The sequence below is a fragment of the Dermacentor silvarum genome, chromosome 5 (genome assembly GCF_013339745.2).
Source record: "Dermacentor silvarum isolate Dsil-2018 chromosome 5, BIME_Dsil_1.4, whole genome shotgun sequence".
NCBI lineage: Eukaryota > Metazoa > Arthropoda > Arachnida > Ixodida > Ixodidae > Dermacentor > Dermacentor silvarum.
Genome location: NC_051158.1, coordinates 163,461,752 through 163,488,478, shown reverse-complemented (window position 1 = coordinate 163,488,478; position 26,727 = coordinate 163,461,752). Strand labels below are relative to the sequence as shown.

The following is a 26,727-nucleotide window of genomic DNA, read 5'->3' as shown; positions in this document are numbered from 1 at the left end:
TACTAAGGTCACTCAAATTGTTATTTAGTTTACATGTGAAATCTGGAATATTATTCTGGAGGCCTGTAGCAAGCACCTAGAATGACAGTATGGGGAGAAGCCATATTACTTCAAGATCAGAAGTGATGTTTTTGGCTACGGAGCACGATAACTGCTGGTGCACAACCATCAGTACACTGCCCGCACGCATGCCTTTGCGATCCTTTCGATAAACATGAAATTCCAGTAGGTCAGCTAGTACTTTTTTATCTGTCATGTTAGCCATGTTTCGGTTATCACCATTATATTACTGTTGGATGATAAAACAAAGTTGGAAAACTCGTCACATATTGGAAGAAAACTGCATGCATTCGTAAAGATTACAGATAATGAAATATTAGATTCGGGCTTAACAGTGCAACAGACATTTTTACGGCGGGGAAATTGCTATATTATTTCTTTGACAGACTGCGTTTGCTCGTCGTAGACGTAGCGCTTATGGACCATATGCAGTGTTTTAAATCTCAAAGAAAAAGGTAATGATTTACTTTTAGCGAAAGTAACAAGATGCCTGCGAGCGTTTTGTACCGGAACGAGAGAAATCCTCTCCAACACTTAAGTTGGTTCCTTTGAACTTGCGGCCGTTAGAAAGAATCAATTGTTTTGTTTCATGGAAGGTGAGTTTCACTATGGTATGACGGTGGCGATTAGTACCTGTCCGATGACCGAAACGATGTGCGCGCTCAATTTCTTTCGGCTCGATACAAATATTCAAATGATCGTGGCAGTGGCAACCTGGGCAAACGTCTTTGATCCAGTTGATTGGGGGAGGCCATAAAAAAACCAGATTATTGCATCGTGACTGGTCCTCGGCGTCATCAATACGTATTTCAAGCCTGCGTACCACGGTGGCCACTTGAGCGGCACCCGTTTTCACGGTTTCGAAGTCGGAGCGTAGGGAAACAAGATATTGATAATAATGCCCCTCTAGATCAGCCATGCGTTTGCCCAGATCAGCAACAGCTTTGTCTGTCGATAATAAATGAATTTTCAGGTCTTGAAATTGACTGATTAATTGCAACTGTTCAGCAGACAAGTTCATATCGGCAGACAAGTAAAGCAGACAAATGAAGCATCGGAGTCCGGGCCATGTACGATGACGAAAGTGAGCAGTTTATGGTTTCACCGTATGCAGACATGCAAATTGTATTGCTGCTCTTGTACGAGAAGGTGCATCGCTTGTCTTCTGCTAATAAGTCGCACGTACGTCCAGTTCACTCACTTGTAGCTTGTTTGTACAGGCGTCAGTAGAGGCTCTTGGGCCTCCTGGCAATTAAATCGTACCAGTGAAGCGGCAGCCAAGACACAAGGCATGCCGTCAAGCCAGCAGGGCGAGCGCGGCGAGTGTACCTTGAAAAAACACTGAAAAAAAAAAAAAAGGAAAAAAAAAATCCGTTGGATTGGATTGGACTGGATTTATTGCCTCGCCCATTGTAACGGGCGAGCATCGCCGTTGAAAAAGTAGCGAGTAGCGATGCCCTGTGGCCTTGTCTGCTATTTGATTCGAGAATTCAATATTTTACATATTCAAATATTGCTTCTTTCAAATATATAAGGTATGAAAACACTTCATAGGAGGAAGACAGATACTTTTTGTTTGAGCATCACCATCATCACCATCTGTCGAGTCCCCCAGTCCAATGCCTCCTTTAGAAGATGCCTGCCGCGTGAGCCGAGAAGCTGGTTCCTGCCCCTCTCCTCTTTCCTCTCCTCCACCGGATGGATGGATGGATGGATGGATGAGGCTGAACCCTTTAAATCGGGCGGTGACATACGCCACCTAGCCATGACTATTAAGATAATTTCTACTTTGTGGTGGGTGAAATTTCACCCCTGCCTTAATTTTATCCACCAATCAGATAACCTCTGTTTGGTTATTTCTACCCGCTTAAAGTCTATTTTGCCTTCACTGTCCCTAAACCCCAATGCTTTGAAAAAATCAGCCCCGTTGCCTTGCACTGTAGGGTTAAGCCCCTTACAGAAAAGTATGAGGTGTTCAGCCGTTTCCTCTTCTTCTCCACACGCACAGCACAACGTGTCTATACCTTGGTACTTGACTCGGTACATCTTAGTCCGCAATACTCCCGTCCTGGCTTCAAACAACAAAGAGCTTCCCCTAGAATTATCGTAGATATTTTCTTTGGCAATTTCTTGCTTGAAAGTTCGGTATGTGCCCAGTGCTGATTTCGTCTGCATCCCTGTTTTCCACAGACCCATCTCTGTTTCCTTAACCTTTTTCTTAACTGCTGTTTCCTGGTTTGCACCCCTCCTGCAGTCCAAATATTTGATTGACAGTTTTCTGGTCAGCTTCCTCCATTTTGTATCAACATTCCTCATGTACAAATAACTGAAAACTCTCCTTGCCCACCGCTTTTCTGCCATCTCTCTCAATCGCTCCTCAAATTCTATCTTGCTGCTGGCTTCCCTGCCCTCGAATGACGTCCATCCCATTTCACCCTGTACCCCCTGATTTGGTGTATTTCCGTGTGCTCCCAGAGCCAGTCTACCTCGCTGCTTAACTTCCAACCTTGCTCGAACCTCTGATCTCATGCACAGGACCGCATTGCCGAAAGTCAAACTAGGGACCATCACCCCTTTCCAAATCCCTCTCACCACTTCGTACCTATTGTAATTCCACAGTGCCCTATTTTTCATCACAGCTGCATTTCTGCTACCTTTAGCCGTCACATATTTTTCATGTTCCGCTAGGTACTCAGCCCCATTGTTTATCCACACTCCAAGATATTTGTACTTATCCACCACCTCCAGCGTAACCTCCTGTATCCTATGCTCGCTGCCCTGATTATCATTAAAAGTCATGACTACCGATTTTTCTTTACTAAACTTCAAACCTAAGCTATCTCCCTCTTTACCATAGATGTCCATTAATCTCTGCAAGTCTTCCTTGCTGTCAGCCATAAGTACAATGTCATCTGCATACATCAGTCCTGGTAATGACTGTTTAATCCATTCTCCCTGCTTGGAATAGGAAAGGTTGAAGCCAAGTCCGCTCCTCTCTAATTTTTTCTCTAATCCTTGTAAATACAGCATGAACAACAGAGGTGACAGAGGGCACCCCTGCCTAAGCCCCTGCTGTATCTCTATAGGCCCAGATACCTTGTTTTCCCATTTTATAAGCACCCTGTTACTTTTATAGATATCTTTTAAAAGATTTCTTACTCCATCTTCCACCTCTAGAGTGCCCAGTATGTCCCACAAATCCTTTTGGATTACACTGTCATAGGCTCCCTTGATATCCAGAAAGGCAAGCCATAGGGGCCTGTGTTCCTTTTCTGCTATTTCAATACACTGTGTCAATGAGAACAGATTATCTTCTAACCTTCTTTGTTCTCGGAACCCATTTTGTAGTTCCCCCAGCACCTCCTCGCTCTCCACCCATGCCTGCAGTCTGTCCTTTATAATCTGCATCACCACCCTGTAAACCACTGACGTCACTGTTATGGGACGGTAGTTGTTTATGTCAGCTTTGTCCCCCTTTCCCTTATATATCATGCTCATCCTGCTCAGTCTCCACCCGTCAGGGGCTTTACCGTCCATTATCATTTTGCTCACTGCCTCTCTTAATGCTTTCTTAGATTTTGGGCCCAATGTCTTTATCAACATAATTGGGATGCCATCAGGACCTGTCGACGTGCTACTAGGAACCCTCTTCTCTGCCCTTTCCCACTCGCTTTGTGCCAGTGGAGCCACTGCACTGACTAGTCCATCCTCACCTGATTGAGCACATGCTATGTTTCGTTCTTTAAATTTTTCTGTCATCATTGTTCTTATATGTTCCATTGCCTCATCTCCCTCTAGTCGAACACCTTGAGCTGTAACTATAAACCTCTGCTCTAGGCTAGTCTTATTACTCAAGGAGTTGAGATGTTTCCAAAATTTCTTCGCTGCTTTTCTATCCTTTTTGTTTACTTCTGACAACCATTGGCTCCCCTTTCTTCTGATCTTCTCATTGATCAAATTGGATGCTTCCCTTCTACAGCTTAAGAAGTTGTTCCATTTTCTGCCTACATCAGCTTCTGGTTCACCCCTCTGCTTTGAATATCTGTGTTCCCTGGATGCTTCCTGGCGTTTCTCTATGGCCTTCTTAACCTCCTCATCCCACCAGCTCTTGGGTTTACGTCTTCTGTTCCCTTTTGTCCTGACTCGTACCTTAGTAAGCTCTAGCTCAAATAGTCCTGTTAAATTTGCATATGTCCATTCTGTTTTTGTATCCTCTGAAATTACTTCCTCAATTTGCTGGGTTGCTATTTCAAGCTGCTTTTCCGTGTAAAATATCCCACCTGGTTGTTCATCTTGCCTCCTACCTACTTTCATTTCCCTTCTAAAACTCACCTTAATACGTTTGTGATCACTACCTAGACTTCTGGAGCCATATTCATCTATGCTCATTACATTTAGCCTATCGTGCATCCTATGTGACATTAGTGCATAATCTATCGTCGACTGCAGGCTCCCTACCTCCCATGTTATGTGCCCTTCACACTTCTCAGTACTGTTGCATACAACTAAGTCATGCATTTCACACATATCCAGCATCATGTTGCCTGTTGAGTCTGTGTACCCGTCCATGTCTTCTATGTGTGCGTTCATATCTCCTAGTATAATAATCTCGCACCCTTCTCCTAGCTCATTAATGTCACTTGATATGCATTCCAGCATTTTTTTGTTTTCCTCTGTAGCATTTGCTCCTGTCCACAGGTATACAAAGCCAAGGAGTGTCTGCTCTCCTGCAACTTTCCCTTTTAGCCATAAATGCTCCTTGCATTCCTGTTTGACCCTTTGCCAGTTCATACTTTTATGAATGAATGCACCAATTCCACCCCCTTTTCTGCTTCCCTCTGTTCTATTGCAATATTCCCATGCATAGTCAGGGTTACAGGGAGGTTGCTCCATGTCCCTAAGATGGAGCAACCTCCGGGGTCGGCTGCGAGCGCTAGCTGCGGCGGCCGCTCCAAACCTGAACCACGACACCCTGCCTCCGAGATTACAGCGGCGTCTGTTGCAATCCCGGAGGCAGGACCCGCGATCTCTCGTCAAGCCATTGGTCGAGTGCGTCCCAGCCTCGTAATCGTCACTTCCTCTGCAACAGGAAGTAGGGTCGGCATCGAGCGCCGTCTCTCCGCGACCACCCTGAACTACGGGAACCTCCGCTCCAATGGGAAAGCGAGCGACGCGGCAGGCATCTAGTAAAGGAGGCATTGCCCAGTCCCATGCGCTGCCGCTGCTCGCAAACGGATGGGAAGGCCGCGCGTTCTGCGGTCGGCCGCGGAACAGGCCGCTTTCGACGAGAAACGCCGTCAACGTCGCCGGGAGCAGGCTCGCGCTCGCCGTGCGGACCCTGCGTTCAAGGCAGCCCAAGCCCAGGCTCGGTTACAGCGACAGGCAGCGGATCCCACGTTAAAAGCCCGTCTTACCGAAGCCCAGCGTCAACGAAGGGCTACGAACCCCGAGGCCAGGGAACGCAACACCCAGTTACAACGCCAGCGAAGGGCAGCAAACCCCGAGCTCAGGGAACGCGACGCCCAAGTGAAACGCCAGCGACGAGCTGCTCACCCCGACGTCCGTGACCGGGACATCGAAGCTAAGCGCCAGAGAAGGGCAGCGGATCCTGAGTTTCGGGCCAGGGAGGCAGAGCGGCTGCGTCAGCGCAGGGCTGGAGCAAGCACCAGTGCATACACCAGGTGAGGGTCAAGTTCCGATCGCGCTCCTTTACGATAAACATGCGGAGGAACTCTCCTCCCCGCAAATACACCTTGGCCAGCCTCGGAAAATTGTAGGCTCGCACCCCACCCCGTTTGCGAAAGAAAGACAGTGACCTTTAGAAAAAATGAAGCCAGGTGTAAAATTACACGCCAGCAGCTCGAAAATGGAGAGTTCATGAAACAAGCCCTAGACCGTGATATGGCAATCATACGAGGAATACCGAACACCATCCACTTCTGGCAGGAACCCAAGAAAGAGGTCATTGCAATTATCCGCCAGTTGTGTAAACCTACTGCGTTCCTAACACTGTCAGCATCGGAGGTTCACTGGGACAGCCTCATTGAACTCCTCGAACGACTACCTCTCTATGGCGACACCAGTCTGTGTAGACAGATTGACAACATGACCTTTCTGGAACGTGTTGAGCTCTGGAAAACGACCCTGTTGCTTGTGCGATTTACGTCAACAAACTCTTCGACGTAACCCTAGCCATCTTGCAAAACCACAACCTCTCCCCGTTCAAGCCGTACATGGTAATCGATTTCTTCAAGAGAGTCGACTTTCAGCAGAGGGGCAGTCCACACATCCATGTCCTTCTGTGGTTAAGCAACGCTTCGACAAGGAGTTAAGCATGACAACGCCTTGGACCATCGATATAACAGACCTCTTGGCCTCATTAGACACAACCATGCTCCAACGGCAACGGACCCAACTTCATCAGCACACTCACACGTGGCACAAGGAAAAACCACATGTCGGTTCGGTGCTTCTTTCATGCCGAGTGACAAAACACGAGTTGTCGTTCCCTTCCCTCCGACTAAATACTGCGGTCTCAAAGAATAACGACCGCGGTTGGGTGAAACACACAGAGCGATGCACGAGGCCTTGGAGCATAGCAATTACGACAGTATGCAACAAATGTGGACCCACTTTGGCGTTGAATCTGAGCAACATTACATCGATATCCTTCAGGCGGGAGTGTCGAGGCCTTGCATCGTAGACTCCCATTCGGTGGGCCAGAAATGGGTTCATCCATTTACCCCTTGGATTGCCAGCATTCTCGATTCCAACATGGATCTTCAGGTCATCCTAGACTATTACGCTTAAGCAACATACGTCATGGACTACGTCAACAAAGCTTTGTTGATGCGATTGGACATGCCCCGATCAGCAGCATACCGATTACGACAGCATGCACCAAATGTGGACCACTTTGGTGTTGAATCTGAGCAACATTACATCAATATCCTTTGGGCGGGAGTGTCGAGGTCTTGCATCGTACACTCCCGTTCGGTGGGCCAGAAATGGGTTAATCCATTTAACCCTTGGATTGCCAGCATTCTCGATTCCAACGTGGATCTGCAGGTCATCCTAGACTATTACGCGTAAGCAACATGCATTGTGGACTACGTCAACAAAGCTTTGTTGACGCAGTTCATCAAGATTGTGGGTGAAAATCTGATTTTTTATTGCTCTCACATTCTTAAAATCAGAGCAGCTTGGTTCGATCTAAACAGGCGTTGTCACAGAAGAGCCGAGACGTTGAATACATCCCCACCTGCCTACCGGAGGAACCGACTTGGGTTTGGAAAACCAAAGAACAAATAATAGCAGAAAACCTTGAAGAAAACTCCACCTATGTATGGAATCACACCATCATACAGAGGTACGAGAACCGGCCCGAGTTCTTAAACCACCTCTGTCTGGCTGACTTCGTCTCCCAATACAGATGCGACAAAAGAGGGACGCGTACGTGAAACGAAAAAAGGACATCGTCATTCGTTTCCGTCACTACAGTCAAGACACGCCCCTCGGCTGTAAGAGAGTGAATGTACTTCTCTGTGTCACATTCAACAAAAAAGTCGGCCTGCTGGATGGCAACTTCTTTGGGTCTCTGTATGAAACCCACCTCAGCACCACTGCAGAAAGACAACAGCACTACACTCACGGCTCCGACTACGACAGGATTATGGAAACAGCCAGGTTGATAGTGCAACCAACAGAAGAAGACCAACCCTCCACAAGTAATAACGATGCTGAGAATGATTAGAACGATCCACAGGTGATCACCATGACTGAAATCAACTATGAACAGGACATGGATGTGCTACAGGTACCGTAGTATGCAGCCGCCCTCCAACGAAAAAGCCCCTGGGCTGCTGTTCATAAACGAGGAGACATTTACGAACTTTAAGACATGATGAGATGTACAAACAATGAGCAATATGAATTCATCAGAGAAGTGATTCACAGAGTAGGCACACCCGATTCCAAACCACTCTGGGTGTTCTTCATGGGACCTGCCGAGTGTTGTAAAACGTACGTGCTCCGCCTCGTCATGAGCGTATATAATAGATTCTGTAAACCCGACAGCTACAATGCGTACGTTGTCCGTGCCAGCACCGGAAAAGCAGCAGTTGCAGTCGGAGGAACAACCGTTCATACTGCCTTCAAACCGACCCGTCACAACGATGGAGCTTTGTCAGACAGTGATTTAAATACTTTCCGATCGGCATTCCGAAACGTTCGGTGTGTGATCATTGATGAGATCAGCATGCTTTCGGCAGAAATCTTCAACCGAATCGACAATTGGCTTCGACAGATTACCTATAACTACGGCACCCCATTCAGAGGGCTGCACATAATCATGTGCGGTGACCACGGACAATTACGACCGGTGCATGCCAGTGAGATATACAGAAGCAGCAAGGATAACAATAACATATTCAGTGCAGAGGTCAAATGGCAGTACTTCTCCTACTTCCCCCTAGTTCAAGTATTTAGGCAGAAAGACGCTTCATACTCATCAATCCTAACCAAATACGGTGATGGCCGAGCCCTGCAGGAAAAGGAGATCAAACTGATCTCCTTTTCACTGCTTGCCAAGCAATGATTCGGGCTCCGACAGCCACAAAACTCTTCTACTCAAACGAGGAGGTGTCAAAGTTCAACAGAGACGTGGCACTTCTTGGTTTGGACAACGTACACAACTGGAGAGCTTTGGACTTATGCATCGGTTACCAATGAGAAGAGGAACGCATTCGGGCAAAGGCCAAATTCGAAAAGCTCACACACACCGAAACGGCAAACCTTACTCACGAAATTGCAAATGGCCTGTGCTAAACCATATATGATTACTACCAACATTGACATAAAGGACGGGTTGAACGTAGTGAACAGTGCAGTCGGGATCCTTAGACTAATCCAATAGAAACCAGGAAACACCAAACAAGCATTATGCTTGTGGCTCCAGTCTGATGTAGCCAGAACCGGTAACGTTGCTCGGCTCGAAGCAAAACCACTCATAGACGCTGCAACAAAGGTTGGAGTCAAAATTGACCATGACTGTGTTCCTGTAGAGCATCGTGTAGCAACCATCACCATTGACCAGAAGACAGGGGTTGCGCGAAAACGTCAACATTTCCCCATAGTTCAGGCAAGCGTAGTCACAGTCCACAAATCTCAGGGAGCAACGTATGCTGATGTGGTATACGAGTACAACCGGAAACAGCCACAGAAGCTCATCTACATTGCTCTCAGCAGATGCACAGATGTGCATCTCCTCTTCTTGACAAATGCAAAGGGAGATCAGAAATTCTACTATGGCAATGAGAACATTGACCGGCAGCTAATGGATGAGTTCCACAGAACATCCCCTACCAACCATAACCAAATCGACTCTCGAAGAACTACACCAGAACGAGAAAAGTTTCATCTTAGCTGCACTCAATGTCAGATCCATTTACAAGCATGCAAAAGATGTCACGCACGATGCAGTTCTCCGTACTGCAGACATCCTTTGCTTCTCAAAAACGTGGGCAGATGTGCTTTGCCAGCTCAATGGGTATACTGCCGTTACTGCTGCGTCTAGCAACAGTCTTCTGCAAGACGGTCTCCGAGCGGGAGGGGTAGGCATATACGTCAAGCACACGTGCACCTACATCACCGGCTCCTTACCCTTCCAGTCATGTCTACAGAGTGCGGGGCTATATGTGCACTCACCACCCCTAACGGTGCACTCATCGTAACCGTTTACATCAAACCCAACACATCCCCATGTGGCATTCAACATTTCCTCCTAGAAACCCTCTCGGTGACCAAGACTGATGCGACACCCATGACTGTCTGTGGATACTTTAACGTGGATATCTCCAAACCGGCAGGAACCTGGCTTCTTGAATTCTCTCTCACTTGTCGAAGACCGACCGTTTAACCAGTGACCAACAACAGAACTTGCATAGATTTAACATGCAGTAATCATCTCTGTAATGTAACCATGACTAAGCCATTCACAGTGTACCACAGTGACCATAAAGCCATTCTTCTTAGTTGTAAACTCAACAATACCTGTGAAGGAGATATGGTGTGTCACAAGTGAATACTCCACAACATAAATACAAAACGTTGCTCATTCTCAACCCAATTCTGTCTAATCTTTCTCACAGGCTCAAAAATTTAACTAACCCTTCTCCTACCAGGAACATATGGCGACACGAACCTTGTCATACCCTCAAAATACCGAAACCCAAACGCAACCGTTAACCCATCCTCTGTGAAGTCACTGCCAAACCAATACCCAGCCCCCATTTTGAGGGTACAACAAGCTGTGTGTGCACCCCTATTTCTGGTAGGGGAAGGCCCGACAAACTTTTTTACCATAGCAAACATGAGTGGATGTTTTTTTTTTTTTTTTTCACGTACATGAAGACATCTAATCGTGGTGTAGAAATTTTTTAAATTGTTTTTCAAGTTCGTAACATATAACAGTAGACAATACAAGCCACCTTAAACAGCGATAATGTCCCATAGGTGTGTTCGGGTCTCGGGAGAATATATGTATCAATATAATCATAGAAGGCATTTGCTGAAGGTAGGCATTAAAAAAAGTATGTGCTATTCACCCCTTCCTTGTGCCCCTCCCTCTACATGTCGTGTGCTGAAAATGTTTACAAATTATAGGATATAATATCCTGTAATGTGGTGGCTTCTACTATTGTCCCATTTTAGAGGGGATCATCATCATTTGTGTAGTCTGAGGGGCTGGTGATGTGACTTGCTGACCGAGCTGGTGACATGACTTGCACACAATTTTTAGAGTTTTGCTGTAGCGCACTTCCTTTGGAACAGCAATGCAGATCCTGCTGCACCAAAAACCGCACGGTGTGTCGTGCCCGTCTGCCACTCGAGGTCAGCACTCAGCTCCATCCTGTACCCCTTGCCTGCTGAACCATCCCAGCGCCAGGCTTGGATTGACTTTGTGCGTGGGTGCCCCTGTGGTGGTGCACGTGACTGGAACCCACCATCCAATGAGATCAGCTTGGTGTGCTCACTCCACTTCAGTGTTCGCTGCTTCCGGTTCCAGAGACCACGTGGCTGCAGCGTGGGCTATAGCAAGCGTCTAAGAAGGGATGCAGTGCCAACACTGTACCCAATTGAACAGCAGTGCAGTTCAGTGCCCAAGGAGAGTTTTCTTGATGACACTGCAGAACGTTTGGTGAGTGGTGATATTTCGTGGCCGCATTCGGCCGGAAATTGCTGCGCACATTTCTTGGACCATTGAAACTGAGTGGTGCACATATGAAGAGCAACACCGAGGGCCTTTCTTCATTTTTATTTCATTACATTTATTCTTTTTTTTAATACTTGGCATTGCCCGTGGGTCAGGAAAAAAGGAGGGGATTAATATCCCAACAGGGCCCTGCTCGTGCTGGGCTTAACAGTAGCAATGCTCATATCATGCAATAATTTCATGTTCTGCAATAATTTATAAAGAGTACTTAGTGTGGCGTGTGTAAATATTCGCCATTTTGAATACGAATAGAATAGAATCTACTATTTGATTCATATTCGATTTGAGAAATCAATATTTTAAATATTTAAATATTGTTTTCTTTCAAATATATAAGGTATGAAAACACGTGAGTGCAAGGAAACAGACTAGTGGATGCAAGGACTGTTCCGAATGATTCTGCAGCAGGAGAGCCGCCGTTGTAGTCCTGGGTAAAATGTATGGGGCACATAACTTGCCTATTAAGAATGCCTTGCATTCAGGCATCTTGTACAGGAATTTGTTCCGATTTATCATTTGAGCAGTCTCGTTGCATTTGCATCCATTTCAAACAATGTGCAGTGCACTTCTCTCCTTCAGTGAACACAGTACTGTACGTATGCCTGGTAACGTTCCCTTGTTTCCTTACTGTCATTGCCATTGTGTCGCAAATAATTGAAAGCAGTTGCTGCATGGTGCCAATGTATTTAAACCTGCTTCTTTTACCAAACAAACTCTCAGCAAACTAAATATTAACCGTTATATATCCGATTCAATATTCAGTTATCGTTTTTCTCGAAGTATATTCCGAAATGTCGCTATTCACAAACAGAATAATTTAAGCTAACACCACGATATCAAGTTACAGAACAACCAAAAATACTTCCAGCAACAATTTTCACTTTTAGTAAACATAGTTGCCACACAATCTACAGACAATATTACTATATAAAGAACAATGGGAGGCAAAAGGCAGCAATGTCAAATGCGTGAGAAGCTACAGTGCACTTATTAACCATAGCCAAACTGGATCGTGTACTGCAGAACTTCATTGATACAATCACGTTACATACGATTTCTCAGTGCCAATGTTCGCTATTGAGAATATAACAAATGACCCAATACAGTTATGCTTCTTTTTTACCAGTTCATACGTTCCTGGAAAACACTATCTTTCGGCATCAATGCTCCGTACATTGCCAAACTGCCATCATATAATAAGTTTTCGGGCCACTAGATTCCATGTAAAGAAAAGGTGCAAGGAAAATAGTAGCTGCCCTCTGCAGCAGCTTCCCTGCAATACTTGCCTGCCCGTCTCACATGAAAACACCAGTTTGCACTCGGTGCACCAGCAAATCTCCTCCCGGGTCTTCACACGCCACATTCACAGCTACCGCCACCAACCCTATTGCTGTAAGCATCTTCACCTATCTGCTTCAGAGTGCGTGAGGCATACCGTATTTTCCATTGTATGAGACACGGTTTTTTCCTGAATCTTTCGTTGGTGCATCTTATATTTTTTTTCGGAAAAAGCTGTCATCAAAATTGGATTCGATGTTATGGCCATGCAAAGCACGCTGATTGACTTAATTGATAAGGGTTCTGTGCGCGCTATCAAGGTACCGGGTTCTTCCCGTGATCGAGTCGCTGAGTGCCATGCAAGAAGGACGGAGCAGCATCGCAAGCGCCGGCAGGCCGACCGCGAGTCGACCGATCTCAAAGTCGACGCATCTGCTGATTGCTTTCAAGATATGGCGTGCTCCGCTGCGGAAACAACGCAGTTGCTACCAGAATAGAAGCCATGCCCCCTGCCTCCCGTGCTGCCTTCCCGCTTTCCTCCCCTGTGCGCGATTCGGCTCACCGTTGCACGCTTTCACACTTTCAGCATACGGTGCACAGGGACTATGTTATCGCTTTTGGACTTTCATCGAAATTTATCGCCGCAACCACGACGGCAGAAATGCGCCTGGAGTTTCTGTATCATTGCTATCGCAATTAAATAGGAAATATGTGGCACCTGCGCGCTTGCGCGTGACCCGCATTCACCGAGTGAAACGTCACCAATTTTTTTAAATCGCATACTGATCAAACAGGTGTCTTATGCACTGGTGCAACTTATATGTTTATTTTTTTTTTAAAGGAAAAACTGCTATTTTGATAGAAGTGCATCGTATACAAAGGTGCAACTTATAGACCGGAAGGAACGGTAGTATCGTCGTAAGCATACTGCATGCGTTTAATGGGTCATAACCCAAACGCATCACCTGCAGTAAAGTGAGCGTTATGTTTCGCTCATGCAGCATCATTTTCCGGAGTCGCCAACCAGCTCGATCTCGTTTCAGTTTCTCACTGTCTTAAAACACTACGGACTAGGAAAACGACAACCACCATGCACCGTGTACTACCCCATCGTGCAGCTTGACTCGCACGGGCTTCTCGTGTTCGATTCATGCCGAGTGGGCAAGTCAGAACTTCCCTCTCCAAGCTTCTCAACAGGCGGAATTCGAGCAGTGTATGACTTCTCTAATATAGGCACAACTTAATGCATATGTTTCTACCTGTTTCATGTAATGCGACTCAAATGAACATATTTTTGCGATTGTAGCGCACAAACAGTATTTCTTGGGCTGAATAATGTGCAGCTTTATGTTAAATTTTGCTCTGTCATGACATCACAATAATGTCAATGACACCAGGTCTGTAATTTTGAGACCGCGTTAAGCAACTCACCTACACCAACAGGCAACTCACCAATCTAGTCTTGAATTCAAATATCTGATAAGTGCTTTCCAGCCTACAAAGTGTGACGGAAGCGAAATGGAGGCGAAGGATATATTTACAATATATATACAGAGGAGGCTAGGGCAAGAAATGTCCGATCCGGCTCACGTGCCAGTGTCTTCAACGTCGTCTTACTCGCTCTGCCAAGCATCGCGTTGATCCATGTATGGATCGCTCCGTAACATCACTCTCTGGCGGCTGAAGCGCCGTCCTGGCGCTCGCTATGAAGGCGAGGAGCTAGAAGACAGTATGGCTTCAACCGGGAAACATGAACAACTTCAGTTGGCTGCGATGAGGTCGAAGAAGCAGGATTCAGGAGTACAATCTCGTAATTTACGTCACCGAGTTGACGAAGATCCCTACTGTGTAACGTGAGAGGAGCTTCTCTGATAGACCAATGCGGCGGCATGGCGACCATAGGAGGACGAGAGAGCCAGGCGTGAAGTGCACGCTTCTGTGTCGGCTGTCGTAACGGGACTTTTGGGCTGCTTGTGAAGCAGAAAGTCGATCGTGGGCAAGTTGACTAGCTGCACGGGCTCGAGCTGTGACGTCACTGGCGTATTCAGTAGGCAAGTGAGGAGCCAAAGGAGAGTCTCAAAGGGCAATGCAGGATGTCAGCCAAACAGTAGATAAAATGGTGAATATCCAGCGGTGTCATGCCGCGAGGAATTGTACGCAAAGCTAACAAATGGTAACGTGCAGTCCCCGTCACGGTGATCTGGAGAAACATACATGGCCAGCATCTCGGTTAGCGTTCGGTTGAGGCGCTCGGTCAATCCATTCGCCTGCAGATGATAAGTGGTGATGAGTTTATGTTCAGTGGAGCAGGCATGAAGGATGTCATCTACCACTCTTGATAGGAAGTACCTCCCGCGATCGGTGAGTAGCTGCCGAGGGGCGCCATGACATAGAATTGCGTCGTATAGGAGAAAGTCAGCGACGTCTGTAGAACAGCTTGTCAGCAAAGCCCTGGTGATTGCGAAGTGCGTGGCGTAGTCTGTCGCGACCGCAACCCATTTGTTTCCCGAAATGGACGTTGGGAAAGGGCCTAGAAGGTCAAGGCCGACGCGGAAGAATGGCTCTGCAGGGATATCAATAGGTTGTAGGTGGCCTGCAGGCAGCGCTGAAGGGCGCTTGCGGCGTTGGCAGCGTTCACAAGCAGCGACGTAGCGAAGCACAGAACGGTGCATGCCAGGCCAGAAACACTGACGTCGGATGCGGGCATAAGTACGCAAGACACCTTGGTGAACGGCAGTTGGTACGTCGTGAAGCTGGTGAAGAACACTGGAGCGTAGATGGCGAGGTAGGACAAGCAGAAGCTCTGGGCCATCTGAGCTGAGATTACGATGATATAGAACGTTGTCGTGTAGCTCAAACAGGCGAACAGAATGGTCTGGTGATGGAGAGGTAAGACGGTCGATGTTGAGCCGTAAGGACGAGTCTTGCGCTTTTCGGTGGGGATATCATCTAAAGCAAGGATGGACAGTACGCAGGCGTCGGAGTCGGGGTCAATGAGGTCGGGAGCATCGACAGGGTGACGTGATAAGCAATCTGCGTCTTTGTGCAATCGTCCAGACTTGTAGTGCACAGCAAACGAGTATTCTTGAAGCCGTAGTGCCCAGTGGCCGAGACGTCCAGACGGATCCTTCAGCGACGAAAGCCAGCATAGGGCGTTGATCCATGTATGGATCGCTCTGTAACAATATATTTGCTGAGTGTGATCCTTTTATGTGCAAGAAGCATACGATACAGTCTTTATTGCTTTGGAAAACGTTGGTACTGCCAAGACATATGAGTAATAACAAAACATCGAACTGTTTTTACAGCGAAGCTATATATGCCTAGGCAAAACGTCCATCTGTGCCCAGGAGAGCCCTTGGCAGGAAGCAGTGCGCATGCATGAAAAAAAAAAAGAAACGAGTTGGAGGAGGAATTAGGAGCAAGAGGTCTGGGTCTTTCACTTAGGAGTAACACATGTTGGTGACATACATACACCCTCGCAGCATCGGCGTGGAGTGCACACGAGCCAAGAGTGAGGGAGCAAGAGGAAAGGGAACGTCTGGTTCTTTTGTAGCGACGTTGCTCTTCTCTCGCAGTGGAGAGCGTGCGTGTCATTCTCTCTCCGACATCACAATGGTACAGCCAAGTGTCGTGCTTCCTCCTGAGGAGCAGCTTGCCTAAGAAGAATAGCGCCGCAAACAGAGCCAGGAGTCCTCCTGTCGCCGTGCCGTCAACACCACACATGTCCATGTCTTCATTGCTCGGCATAAAGGGGCACGTAAAGTCACACATAATTGCCTGACACAGTTCCAAAACATATTAATATACCCGCATGATAAACCTTATGATAAACACCATGGCCTCCCCTATTCAGCTTTGCTGGTCAACCATCTCCACAGGATATAAGGGCCGAACATTTTGTTGTGCTGCTGCTTTAGTCCCAAGCATAGTAGGTACAAGCACTTTTCTAGCCAGATGCTAGGCCATTACGGGACCTCAACGCTTGGAAAAGGGTGTATGTCCCCAACTCGAGGGCATCCACACCCAATAGGTGCTTTGCAATGCCACATGGGAAATTGCCTCCATGGGAGCTGCCCAGACCCCCCTTATTCCAGTTTTTCTTGTACCCGCAGCGTCGAACAGCCTTGTGCGACTGAATTCTTCCAAGGGACAGTCGAACCCGCCGTAGTTGCTCAGTGGCTATGGTGTTGGGCTGCTGAGCACGAGGTCGCGGGATCGAATCCTGGCCACTGCGGCTGCATTTCGATGGGGGCGAAATGAGAAAGCACCCCTGTGCTTAGATTTAGGTGCACGTTAAAGAACCCCAGGTGGTCCAAATTTCCGGAGTCCCCCACTACAGCGTGCCTCATAATCGGATCGTGGTTTTGGCACGTAAAAACCCATAATTTAATTATTTTATTTTTTTTAAGGGACAGTCGATCCGTAAAGTAAGCTGAGTGTCGGGGACACCTGTGCCTGTTAGGAAAACCGGTGGCACTGTGGTTTAGAAACCACACAATTTTTTTTCAGCTGACAAGGAGGCCACCGAGCTACAAGGCCACTTGCAAATACTTGCAAAGGCTTCTCGTTTCTTCGAAAAGCAGATTTTGCATTCCCAGCAAAATTAAGACAGCTGTATCCAAATGTCGCATATACATTGCATCTTAAGCATGCAGAACTCACATAGTCAAACAAAAAAGTTATTAAATGCTAGTTTCATGAAAAATTTTTATCTATGTGCACTGTAAGTTTGATTTTATTGCCATTCTCCCGTGTTTCTTTTTAGCACCTAGCCATATACAGGGTGTTTCATTTTAGCTGCACCAAATCTGTAAAAATAGCCTGTGGCAGATAGCACAATTATAATCCTTGATCTAAACTACTCGATGAGGCGGCCATTACTTCCACGAGAAATCAAAACGCCTAATTGAGTAATTAGCATAATTAAGCTAGTTAACTTTTTAATTAATGATTTTACCGCACATCTTTCAATCTACGAATTATAGACGCTGAGTTCGCAAGGTGTATCCACTTGGAACGAATTCTCAGGACTGAACCAGTTTCGAGATATTAATTTTTAACGTGTCCGACGAAATGTATGGACGTTCCAGTTAACTTTTTGATGAAAACGCCGTTTTATGCATTGAAGCACAAAGTTAACTGGAACGCCCATGCATTTCGTCGGACACTTTGAAAATTAATATCTCGAAACTGGTTCAGTCCTGAGAATTCGTTCCAAGTGGATACACCTTGCGAACTCGGCGTCTATAATTCGTAGATTAAAAGATGTGCCATAAAATCATTAATTAAAAAGTTAACTAGCTTAATTATGCTAATTACTCAATTAGGCATTTTGATTTCTCGTGGAAGTAATGGCCGCCTCATCGAGTAGTTTAGATCAAGGATTATAAGTGTGCTATCTGCCACAGGCTATTTCTTAAAATTTGGTGCAGCTAAAATGAAACACCCTGTATACTGCCATTGTATTGTATGAAATATTTTGTGAATTAATCAGTGAGTGCATATCTGCAAAGTTATGTATACCTTGACAGTGTTGAGCAGTGTTTCTCAAAGTTCCAATCTAAGTTTGTCAAACTAACCACGGGTCGCATCACGTGACATGTTTCCAGCGATGTTTCGAGGTTGCTTGTAACCGCTTCTGCTTTGCAGTCTTCCTCTGACGTCGAAGATGCAGAAGCGAGGGCACACAATTCATTGGCTTCCAGCCGGTCAGTTGCAGGTTAGTGACCAGTGATATACAAGTGTCTTTCCCACAGTCCACAGTACAGCAATCTAAATTTTATTCTAACAGCTTCAAGAGATGTTGCACTGAGTGCTGCTTTGTGCTTCCTCAAATTGCACCGCAAGACTGCATTTTCTGGGTCACGTCATTCAATTAAAAAACGAATATTGTTGCTCTCATTTCTTGCCTAATATGACTAGGCTTCTTGTTTCCAACAAGCATCTACACAAGTCCACGCCTGTGTGGCAACTCCCTTCTTTGACAGGGAGGTGCACATAAAATGATGGTGCCTGTTTTTATGGACTAACAAGAAAGCTGATTGTTTTACTGAACAATCTGCATCAAACAAATTTTATTGCGATTTTAACCCTTTAACTGCCACTACCGAGATAACTCATGAAACCACCCACGCACACCCCCTTCTACTCCCGAGTATACTCGTGTTGCTTTTTAAACTCACTCCCTGCCACTTCCGAGACAACTCGTTCAAAAAAAAAAAATTGCGTTCATGTCCCGCCATCTATGGAGAGGTCACCTTAACACATAGAACTTGTAAATTAAATTTTAGACAACAGATGGAGCACACATGTTTACACCCGCGTCACTTCGTCTCGGCAGAACGCAGCAGCCATGGCGAATCAGCGCGCTTCTTGCATCCGCAATTTGACGGACGAAGAAATTCAAGAACTGCTGATGAATATCTTTACATGTCCTGTGGAGTATCATGGTGCATTACTAGCATGAAATTTCCACTGAACCAACATGAAAAAAATACCCGGCAGGGGGTGAGGAGCAGTCAGAAAAAAACCTGGCAGTGAAAGAGTTAAAGTGAGAACAAAGAGCAGTCAGTGCAAGACCTTCTTTTAACTTTTTGAGAACCAATATGCAGGTCACTTTGTTGTAAAAGGCAGTGGGTCTTTAGCCAGGAGTTTGAACATATGATTGGTGTTTATGATTGGCAAAGACCAACCTTCGAGGACTTCCGGGTATGAGTACGTTCAGTTTCTCTGACCTCCATAATGTTGTTTATTTTTTCGTATTTAACTCTGCTCTGTTGATTATTGCACCACACGACCGTTTATGGTACTAGGCACCTTTGTTATAGTGCACCAACCACTTGCTATTTCACTGATCTTGCAAAATATTCCCTCGGTTTTCCATGCTAGTTTTACCTTCTCTGCTTTCAGCATTAGTGTTTTTGTGCAGTGATAGTTAATAGCTTAAAATACAAGTGTGGCCACATCTACAGACTCGCAAACATTTTGTCATGCAATACAAGGCCCAGAATATGTTCACCAGCTGTGGTTAAAAGGGTGTTCCACATCCACCACCATGGCTGTGAGTGGCCCTGACTATCGGCACTCCCAGGGCTAGACCTGTGGCACATGCACGAACGCTCAAGGAAGTGGACTGCGAGACAGCCACCTCGGTAGCTTTATGGTAGATCATTGCACGCACGCCGTTCAACTCTTACTTACAGCAGGTGGTCTTTGCTTTCATTTTTCTCAAGATTTCTACATTCCAGCTAAAAGAACAGTTCACTTCTTGTATACTTTCTTTGGCTTCATTCTCTGTTTGCTCCATATGTAGTTGTAACTATAGAATATTAAGCCCCTCGTTTCCCCTTATTCTTCCGAGGCCTCACATGTGCAGTGTTATGTGTCCTGATGTGCAGATGGAATGAAAAGTGATAGGCGGGATGCCAAAAGGTATGACCGTTTGGAGTCGGCTGACACAACAACGTCATAATTGGAGTATAAACTGTCAAAGTAGTATAACATGTCGAAGTAATCTTGATCAAGCCTCCGGGTTGGCAACCACCAATTTATTTATTTAATTAACAGCCTTTAAAATGAAGGGAAACGCAGTCGAGGACGGCAGAAAACTAGGTGGGGTGATGAAGTTAGGAAATTTGCAGGCGCAAGTTAGAATCAGCTAGTGCAAGACGGGTAATTGGAGATCACAGGGAGAGGCCTTTGTCCTGCAGTGGACATAAATAGGCTGATGATGATGATGAAATATAGCAGCTTGAAAGCGTGGGCACCTAGTCGGAAGTGGATGTGACGGATACCCCAGGATAATGCACACATGTTGACTTGGGTGTCATTCCTGTGTCCTGGAAGCATATCGCTCACTCAGTGTCTCCTTGTGTGATGTGATGGACACTGATATTTATTAATGTTCTAGGCTCTGTGTGATTTCTGGAAAAATGGTAATAATGGCACTCCAAAGTAAAGCCTTTCTTGCCTCTTGCTCTGGGTGTGGCATGCCATCTTATCTTGCCAAGTAGATTCACTGAGGAGTCTCACACGAGTACTGTCACATTTGTGCTTGGGAGAAGGAAAGTACCAGCATAGTGTCTCTAATAACGTCGTGTTCCACGAAGTTAGAGGAACGTAGGGGGAGGGAAAGTGGTGTGACAAAAAAGTTTTTTTTGTCTCAACTGCATTGTGCCTCCGTTCTTCAATAACATAATTGTGTTTTATATTGGGATTTGAACAGGGTCTACCCGCACAATAGCCTGATCCTCTACCCACCATGCCACACTTATTGGGATTGGCCCCGTTTACCCAGTTGTGATGGTTAGGACATTTGCTTGTTCTTTGTGCGTCGTGAGGCAAAAAATGACTCTGGACAAGTGAAAACAAAACGAAAAGGAATCATTGCACGCAAGTTACTAAAGAACAAGTAGATGGCTATAATGGATGAGAGAGTTCAGCAAGACAAAGAAACCTCGAAATGAAAGGGAAAAATACAGCAGATCCAACGAGTTGGAATCTATGTACAGCGAAGCTTTGTGTGGGTGCAGAAAGTCGAAACACAAGTGCATGCGTACACACAAACAAGTACGGGCGCACACAAATTATACCGTGACTTTTATTAAGCGGAGTTGCTGACTACTAGCGAGTACGACGGACGCCTTGAACACATCATGGTTTCAGAGGCAGCATGCGCATACATATGTGCTGCGATTCGAATCCATTCTATCCACAAGAACCGTTTACTTCCTCATTACCCTGCAGCTGCAGATACGTGAAGGTGAGCTTTCTGGTTCTTTTTTATTTCGTTCCCCCACACGGCCGGCATCGCTGCTGCCGTGGTGCGACACCATGTCGGGGTGCTGCAAGGAACCCAGCTGTGTGTGTGCTCCACTGTGATGGGTTGGCCTATTCAGGAAGGGAACAGCCAGGCCGCCTTGCCTACCGTTATGAAACTCGGCGAGGTTCGCAAAGAATAGCTTCACTCTAACTCATCAGAAACATCCCGAGCACTTGATGTCCAAAAGCAGGGAAACGTGGTCTCACAGTTTTTGACAGGACCATTAGAAGGGTGGCAGGTGAATGGTCGTGGATTTCTGGCTCTCCGAGACAAGCCAAATTGCCAGAACAGACGGACATCGACACACGACTGCAGTACCTTGTGCAGCATCTACCCATGTCAATCTGGGCAGCCTAAGTGGCCTGCATTTCTGGTGGCCTCATATCCCAGAGAGGGACCTTATCAACGACGCCCCTGAACAGGTGGAACGTGAGCGCTTCCTTGATATAGGCATGGCCAAAATATAGGCTTCTGGCAGGAGCTCTTAGACCTGGACGGGGCACTGGTTCTGCGGGTCTGCCAGCTTTGCAGCTCAAGCTTTCTTGCATCTCGCCTGTATCACACTCCTGCTCAAGCCACCTGCCCTTGGCTTGGCTCCACTTCTTTTGTTGTCTTCTGCACGCAGAGCCCACAAATCTAGATGCAGTTCAAAAATTACTGAAACAAAATTGTCCATTCACCTTTGGGATTGGCCCAGGCCCTAGTGGAACAGGTTGTAGCGTTTCTTCACCATCACCGGCATGCTAGTATTGGCATACTTGTCAAGCTATCTTTGTTGTCATGCTTTCACTTTGCCGTTGTCACGTGCACAATTGATCACTCGCCTTACATGGACTGATAGTGCGATCCAGTAACACTTTGCACTCTTCCAAATGATGCTATATAGCCAGCTTCCTTCAAAATGCTTCTCATAACAATCATTTCCACAGCACATGGTATCTGCATAATTTTCTCCTTTATTAGTCTTGGTACAAAATGATAATCTTTGAAAGGCCTTTGTGACAGGAATACGAGCAGCATTGGTGCTGTTGGCACCTAGGGCAGAGTCATCGCTGCAAAATTATTGAGGGTGAAGTTTTACCAAGGAGTGCCCTGTTACCGTGAGGATAGAACAATCTTTAGCGTTTGGAGCCTTTATATAAGGCAAGTGAAGTGCAGCATGCAGCCCTTGACTAATGGAAGGCTCTTGTCTTTATTACTTCGGTTTTCAGCAGCTGTGCTTTATTTGAAGATTTCTCGTCTCAGTGGTCCAACGCCTGTCTCACCGTTTGGCCTCTCTCCTTCCAGGACAAGATAGAGGACACCATGCAAGCGACCAGGACGCAGTGCAGAGGTTGGCACGTCTTGCAGCATTCGAGATATTCTTGCTCAAGGACATCTCCACCCAGTGTAGCGTGGAAATGGCCTCAAAGGCTGCCAGCTGTGTTGTCAGAACTGTGTCCAAGTCGGTGCAGTGCAGTGGGTGAATGGTGTTCCTTTTCAGAGATACTTTAAACGAAGAGCAGAAGACCTTAGCAGTGTGTGTGTGTGCAGTGCTTAATCCACTGACCCAAGTGCCTGTGAAGTTCTGCTGCTGTGGGAATCAAGGTTGCGGGTTTGATTCCTGGCCGTGACAACTGCATTCTGCTGGGGAGGACAAAGCTAGAAAGCGCATTCATCATATTGTCATGCTGGCAATAAACCAAGTGATTGAATGTTTATCGAGGACGATGGTGCAGAGCTTGTCGAGGGAATCGGAAGGTGTAGTCCGAGAAGCCATAGACTGCTCAGCAGGCCTGTCTCTCTGCTCAGCATATGCTAGAAGTTGCAGGAGCCTGTTGGACGTGACCTTGCCGTGTAGTTGTTGGGGAGTTTGCCAAGTTTACCCAACTGCAGATGACTGAGCACAGTGCAGCCAAACAGGATGGTGCTGTAACAGTGGCAGATGTACATCAGTGAGGCCATAGGTGGTGGATAGCCCATATGATGACTGCCATCCAATTTGTAGGAGTTTTCAATCACCGTGCAGCAGATGACACACCAGCATCTTGCAGATGATTGGCCCATGTAACGAGGTTGTGCGGGTCGTATGACTTAGTTTATGGCTTGGACCACAAATGCGCAGAAGACGTGGCAGTGTCGCAACCAAGTTGTGTACTCCAGACACAGTGCAGATCATTACACCTAGTCATTGACCATTTATCATCAGGTTATTTTGTTTCTGGCCCGCCAACACCATTTCTTGGGGAACGCTACAAATTTGTGACCTTCGAGTGATGAATGTGGATGACCAGCACACCAAGCATGAGCTTCACAGTGATTGAACATCATAGGATGTTTGTTTGGTAGCCCTGCATCATGCTGCGGGGGGAAGTTATGGTACATCTCGATATGCATTCCTTCGTTTCACAACTCTCATTCTCGTGGTACACCAGACACACTCATCTTTTGTTTCTCATTGACAAGCTTCTCACTTGACCTGGGGATGTATTCTGCAGTGTTGCACACGTTCCTCTAACACAGGAATAAAAGCTAATTCCTGATTCCTTCCCAATCTTGAAACGAGTTCCCATTACAAGTTCCTTGAATGCGAAAAGAGTGCACTCAGTTACTTTGAACATTTGAACGTGTTGTTACATTAGCGTTACATTTGATTTTTTAAAATTAATATATAGTGTTGCATAATCCTGAGGCGAAATAAAGTGAGCAATTTAAAACTCGCATCGAACTTGGTATATTATACGTATTTGAACATCGCCGGCAGCAGTTTATCTGGAGATAAAAAGAATCAAAGGAAACGCTCCTTGACAAATTTTTACAGGTAGCACCGGACATACTCCAGACATGTCTAACTGCAACTTTGGTGCTTGTCTATTACAAGTGCAACACATATGGTACTTTCCACTTCGGTCTTCAAGTGCGCAGTCAGGATACTGCGCTTCAGATGTCCAAAGAGAAAGTTATTCACGTGCACTATATCTAAATTTCTTGCACAAGAAACCGCATCGAAAGGAACAATACATAGGCATATAGGCATTTAATGAATACTGATTCAATATTACAGTATGAATGGAAATGTCCAGAATACATATTCGCAACTTAGCAAAATTTAAAGTCCCTTGTTTGAACTCTGCAAGAGTTAGGTCTCGATGTTGGTGTCCGACAAACCCGTTTTTTCGTCAGCACTTCGTTATCAATGTTAAAGAGGTGTTCCATCAAAGCGCTTGAGGCAAAGTTGATTCGGTCCCACGAAATTCATCTACGACAGCGGGCAGTCAACTGGTACCACCAGGTACCGCGACAGCTCGTCCTGTGCCTCGGCTGGTAGGGTTTAGTGCCGCCATGGAGAAAAGCATAGCGGCGGGGAAAGCGTGCCGGCATAGAGGAACAAAACTACAGGAAGGAGCGTCACGTGACAATCTTGAAGCCTAGTCATAAAAAAATATAACGAAGAATTCACGAAAAAAAATTCACCATAGTCATGTGACGGGCAAGTGGTACTAGCTCTTTGCACCTCACGCGGTCGCCCATCCGCCCTGCATGATGTGCTGCGTACGTGCATGCGTCTGTTCAATGCCATGGAACATTTACCAAAGGCACCAAACGAGTTACCGTTACAGTTCCACCGACCCTGAACGGGACGGTGGCGTTCCTGCTAAAAGGAACTATATAGTTCCAGGAACGCCGCTCCGTACAACACTGGTATTTTGTAAGGGTCTACCTAGTGGGATGTCCATTTCGTCTGCTACTGAAGTGCTGATTGGCTGTGGCGCCTGGTTGCTGTGGACGTGCAGCCCAGCCCAGCCAATCAGAACTTCAACAGCCGACGAAATGGACATGTCCACTAGGTGGACTCTTACAAAATTCCTCCCCAGATGTCTACTTCAAGTATTACATGTGTCAACATAAATAAGCCTTACGTTGCAGAACACACTTCTTGCAACCTTTATATTTACGTTTCTTTAGAAAGTGAACATCTTCAGTATTCAAATCAACATTTGAAGCTTCTTTTTATTATTTATATTTAATTAGATTGCAGATTTAACTGTTTGAGCACCCCTAAATTATTTGCCACAATGTGTAAGAGCGGCGGCATCTATAGTTGGGTACGACTTTAGAAGGCAGCGGCATTTGCCCCTCAAAGGTGGATGCACACGAGCCTCCACCAATGGGAACGCACTGTTGTCTGACGTCATGAGCCAGATAGCCGGGTGACCCTGCCAGTAGAGAACATGGCTGCCCGTGCTTCGAAATGAGTTGAGTCGCATCAGCTGTGTGCTTCTGTCCCTCGTCAGAGTGAATTCCCAAACTGTTCTTGTGGGTCTGTCATGCCAGAAATATTACTGCGAGGATCCCGCGGCAACACACCACTGCAAACAAGCGCGTTGAGTGTTCATTACATGGTATTTTGTTTTGCTCCAAAGTGAAGTTACGACGAGGAAAGTTGGCGACCTACTGCGAGTGGCGGGTGTGTTCGTATACTGTGTCACTGTGTTTTTTGTCGGACATGGTGAAGTGATCGAGCAAGACCATTCTCAGGAGAAATGAGAAAAGTATACACGGATGAAACAAACCTACAAGTACATGCCATTTCAGCGCGAAAACGATCGTTGGCAGCAATGTTGTAAGATAGCCGAGCGTCTAGCAGTGTCGTTCGAGTGTTGTGTAGCAATGTCGATTGTTGTCCACCAATGCCAAATGTTAGTGACTAACACGCGCTGCTTGAGCGAATGTCATTGAATTACTAACAGTCAGATGTCGGCCCCTGTACCAAGTCGTATAAAAGTATGGCCATTAAACTGGTGTCTTTACAAGGGAGCTTGGCATAAATTCGCGTCGCTGTGTGTTTAGTACTTTGCTCACTGCACGCGCCATCTATAGTATGCTTGCTGTGTCACGTATAAGTTGGGCTGCCAGTGCTCAATATGCTTTCCCACAACACAGCTCTGCGCTGCTTTTCCATTCTCATGATATGTTGCTACTAAAAATTCCTATGACAGTGTTGAGGCAACGGTGAAAATAAAAATTAAAAATACGACAAGGTAGGTACAGGAGCTTGTGAACCGACTCCTAATACCTCTGCCCGCGTGTGTGTGTAAATGTGTGTGCATGTTTTTCTTGCATGTTTCTGTATATTTTTAATTACTGCCATTTTTTTTATTGGACATTTTTGGATTTCACGCTCGTGTTTGTGTGCATGTGCGTGTCTCCATGCATGTTTGTGTTTATGCTTATTTCTGTCCATTTATTTTATATTTGCGTTTGTTTTTGTAAGTTTTCTTTCAGCTACGTTGTTGAGCGGGTCTGTTTCTTT

The 26,727-nt window shown here is 46.1% G+C and overlaps 1 protein-coding gene across 9 annotated transcripts in view; it reads left to right on the top strand.

Annotated features, from left to right (window-relative positions):
- The window catches only part of LOC119453846 (uncharacterized), a 214,386-nt gene that overhangs the window by 131,701 nt on the left and 55,958 nt on the right, over positions 1-26,727 (top strand). Inside the window, exons 1-4 of one of the 9 annotated variants that reach the window (XM_049666876.1) lie at positions 5,255-5,741; positions 10,891-11,257; positions 18,263-18,332; positions 22,680-23,134. The exons of 2 other annotated variants lie outside the window; for them this stretch is intronic. In XM_049666876.1, the coding sequence (XP_049522833.1) occupies positions 5,296-5,741; positions 10,891-11,257; positions 18,263-18,332; positions 22,680-22,900 (1,104 nt within the window). In that variant the 5' untranslated portion in view covers positions 5,255-5,295 and the 3' untranslated portion in view covers positions 22,901-23,134. 6 more of the 9 variants (XM_049666871.1, XM_049666877.1, XR_007466709.1 and 3 more) reach the window with 6 other exon arrangements.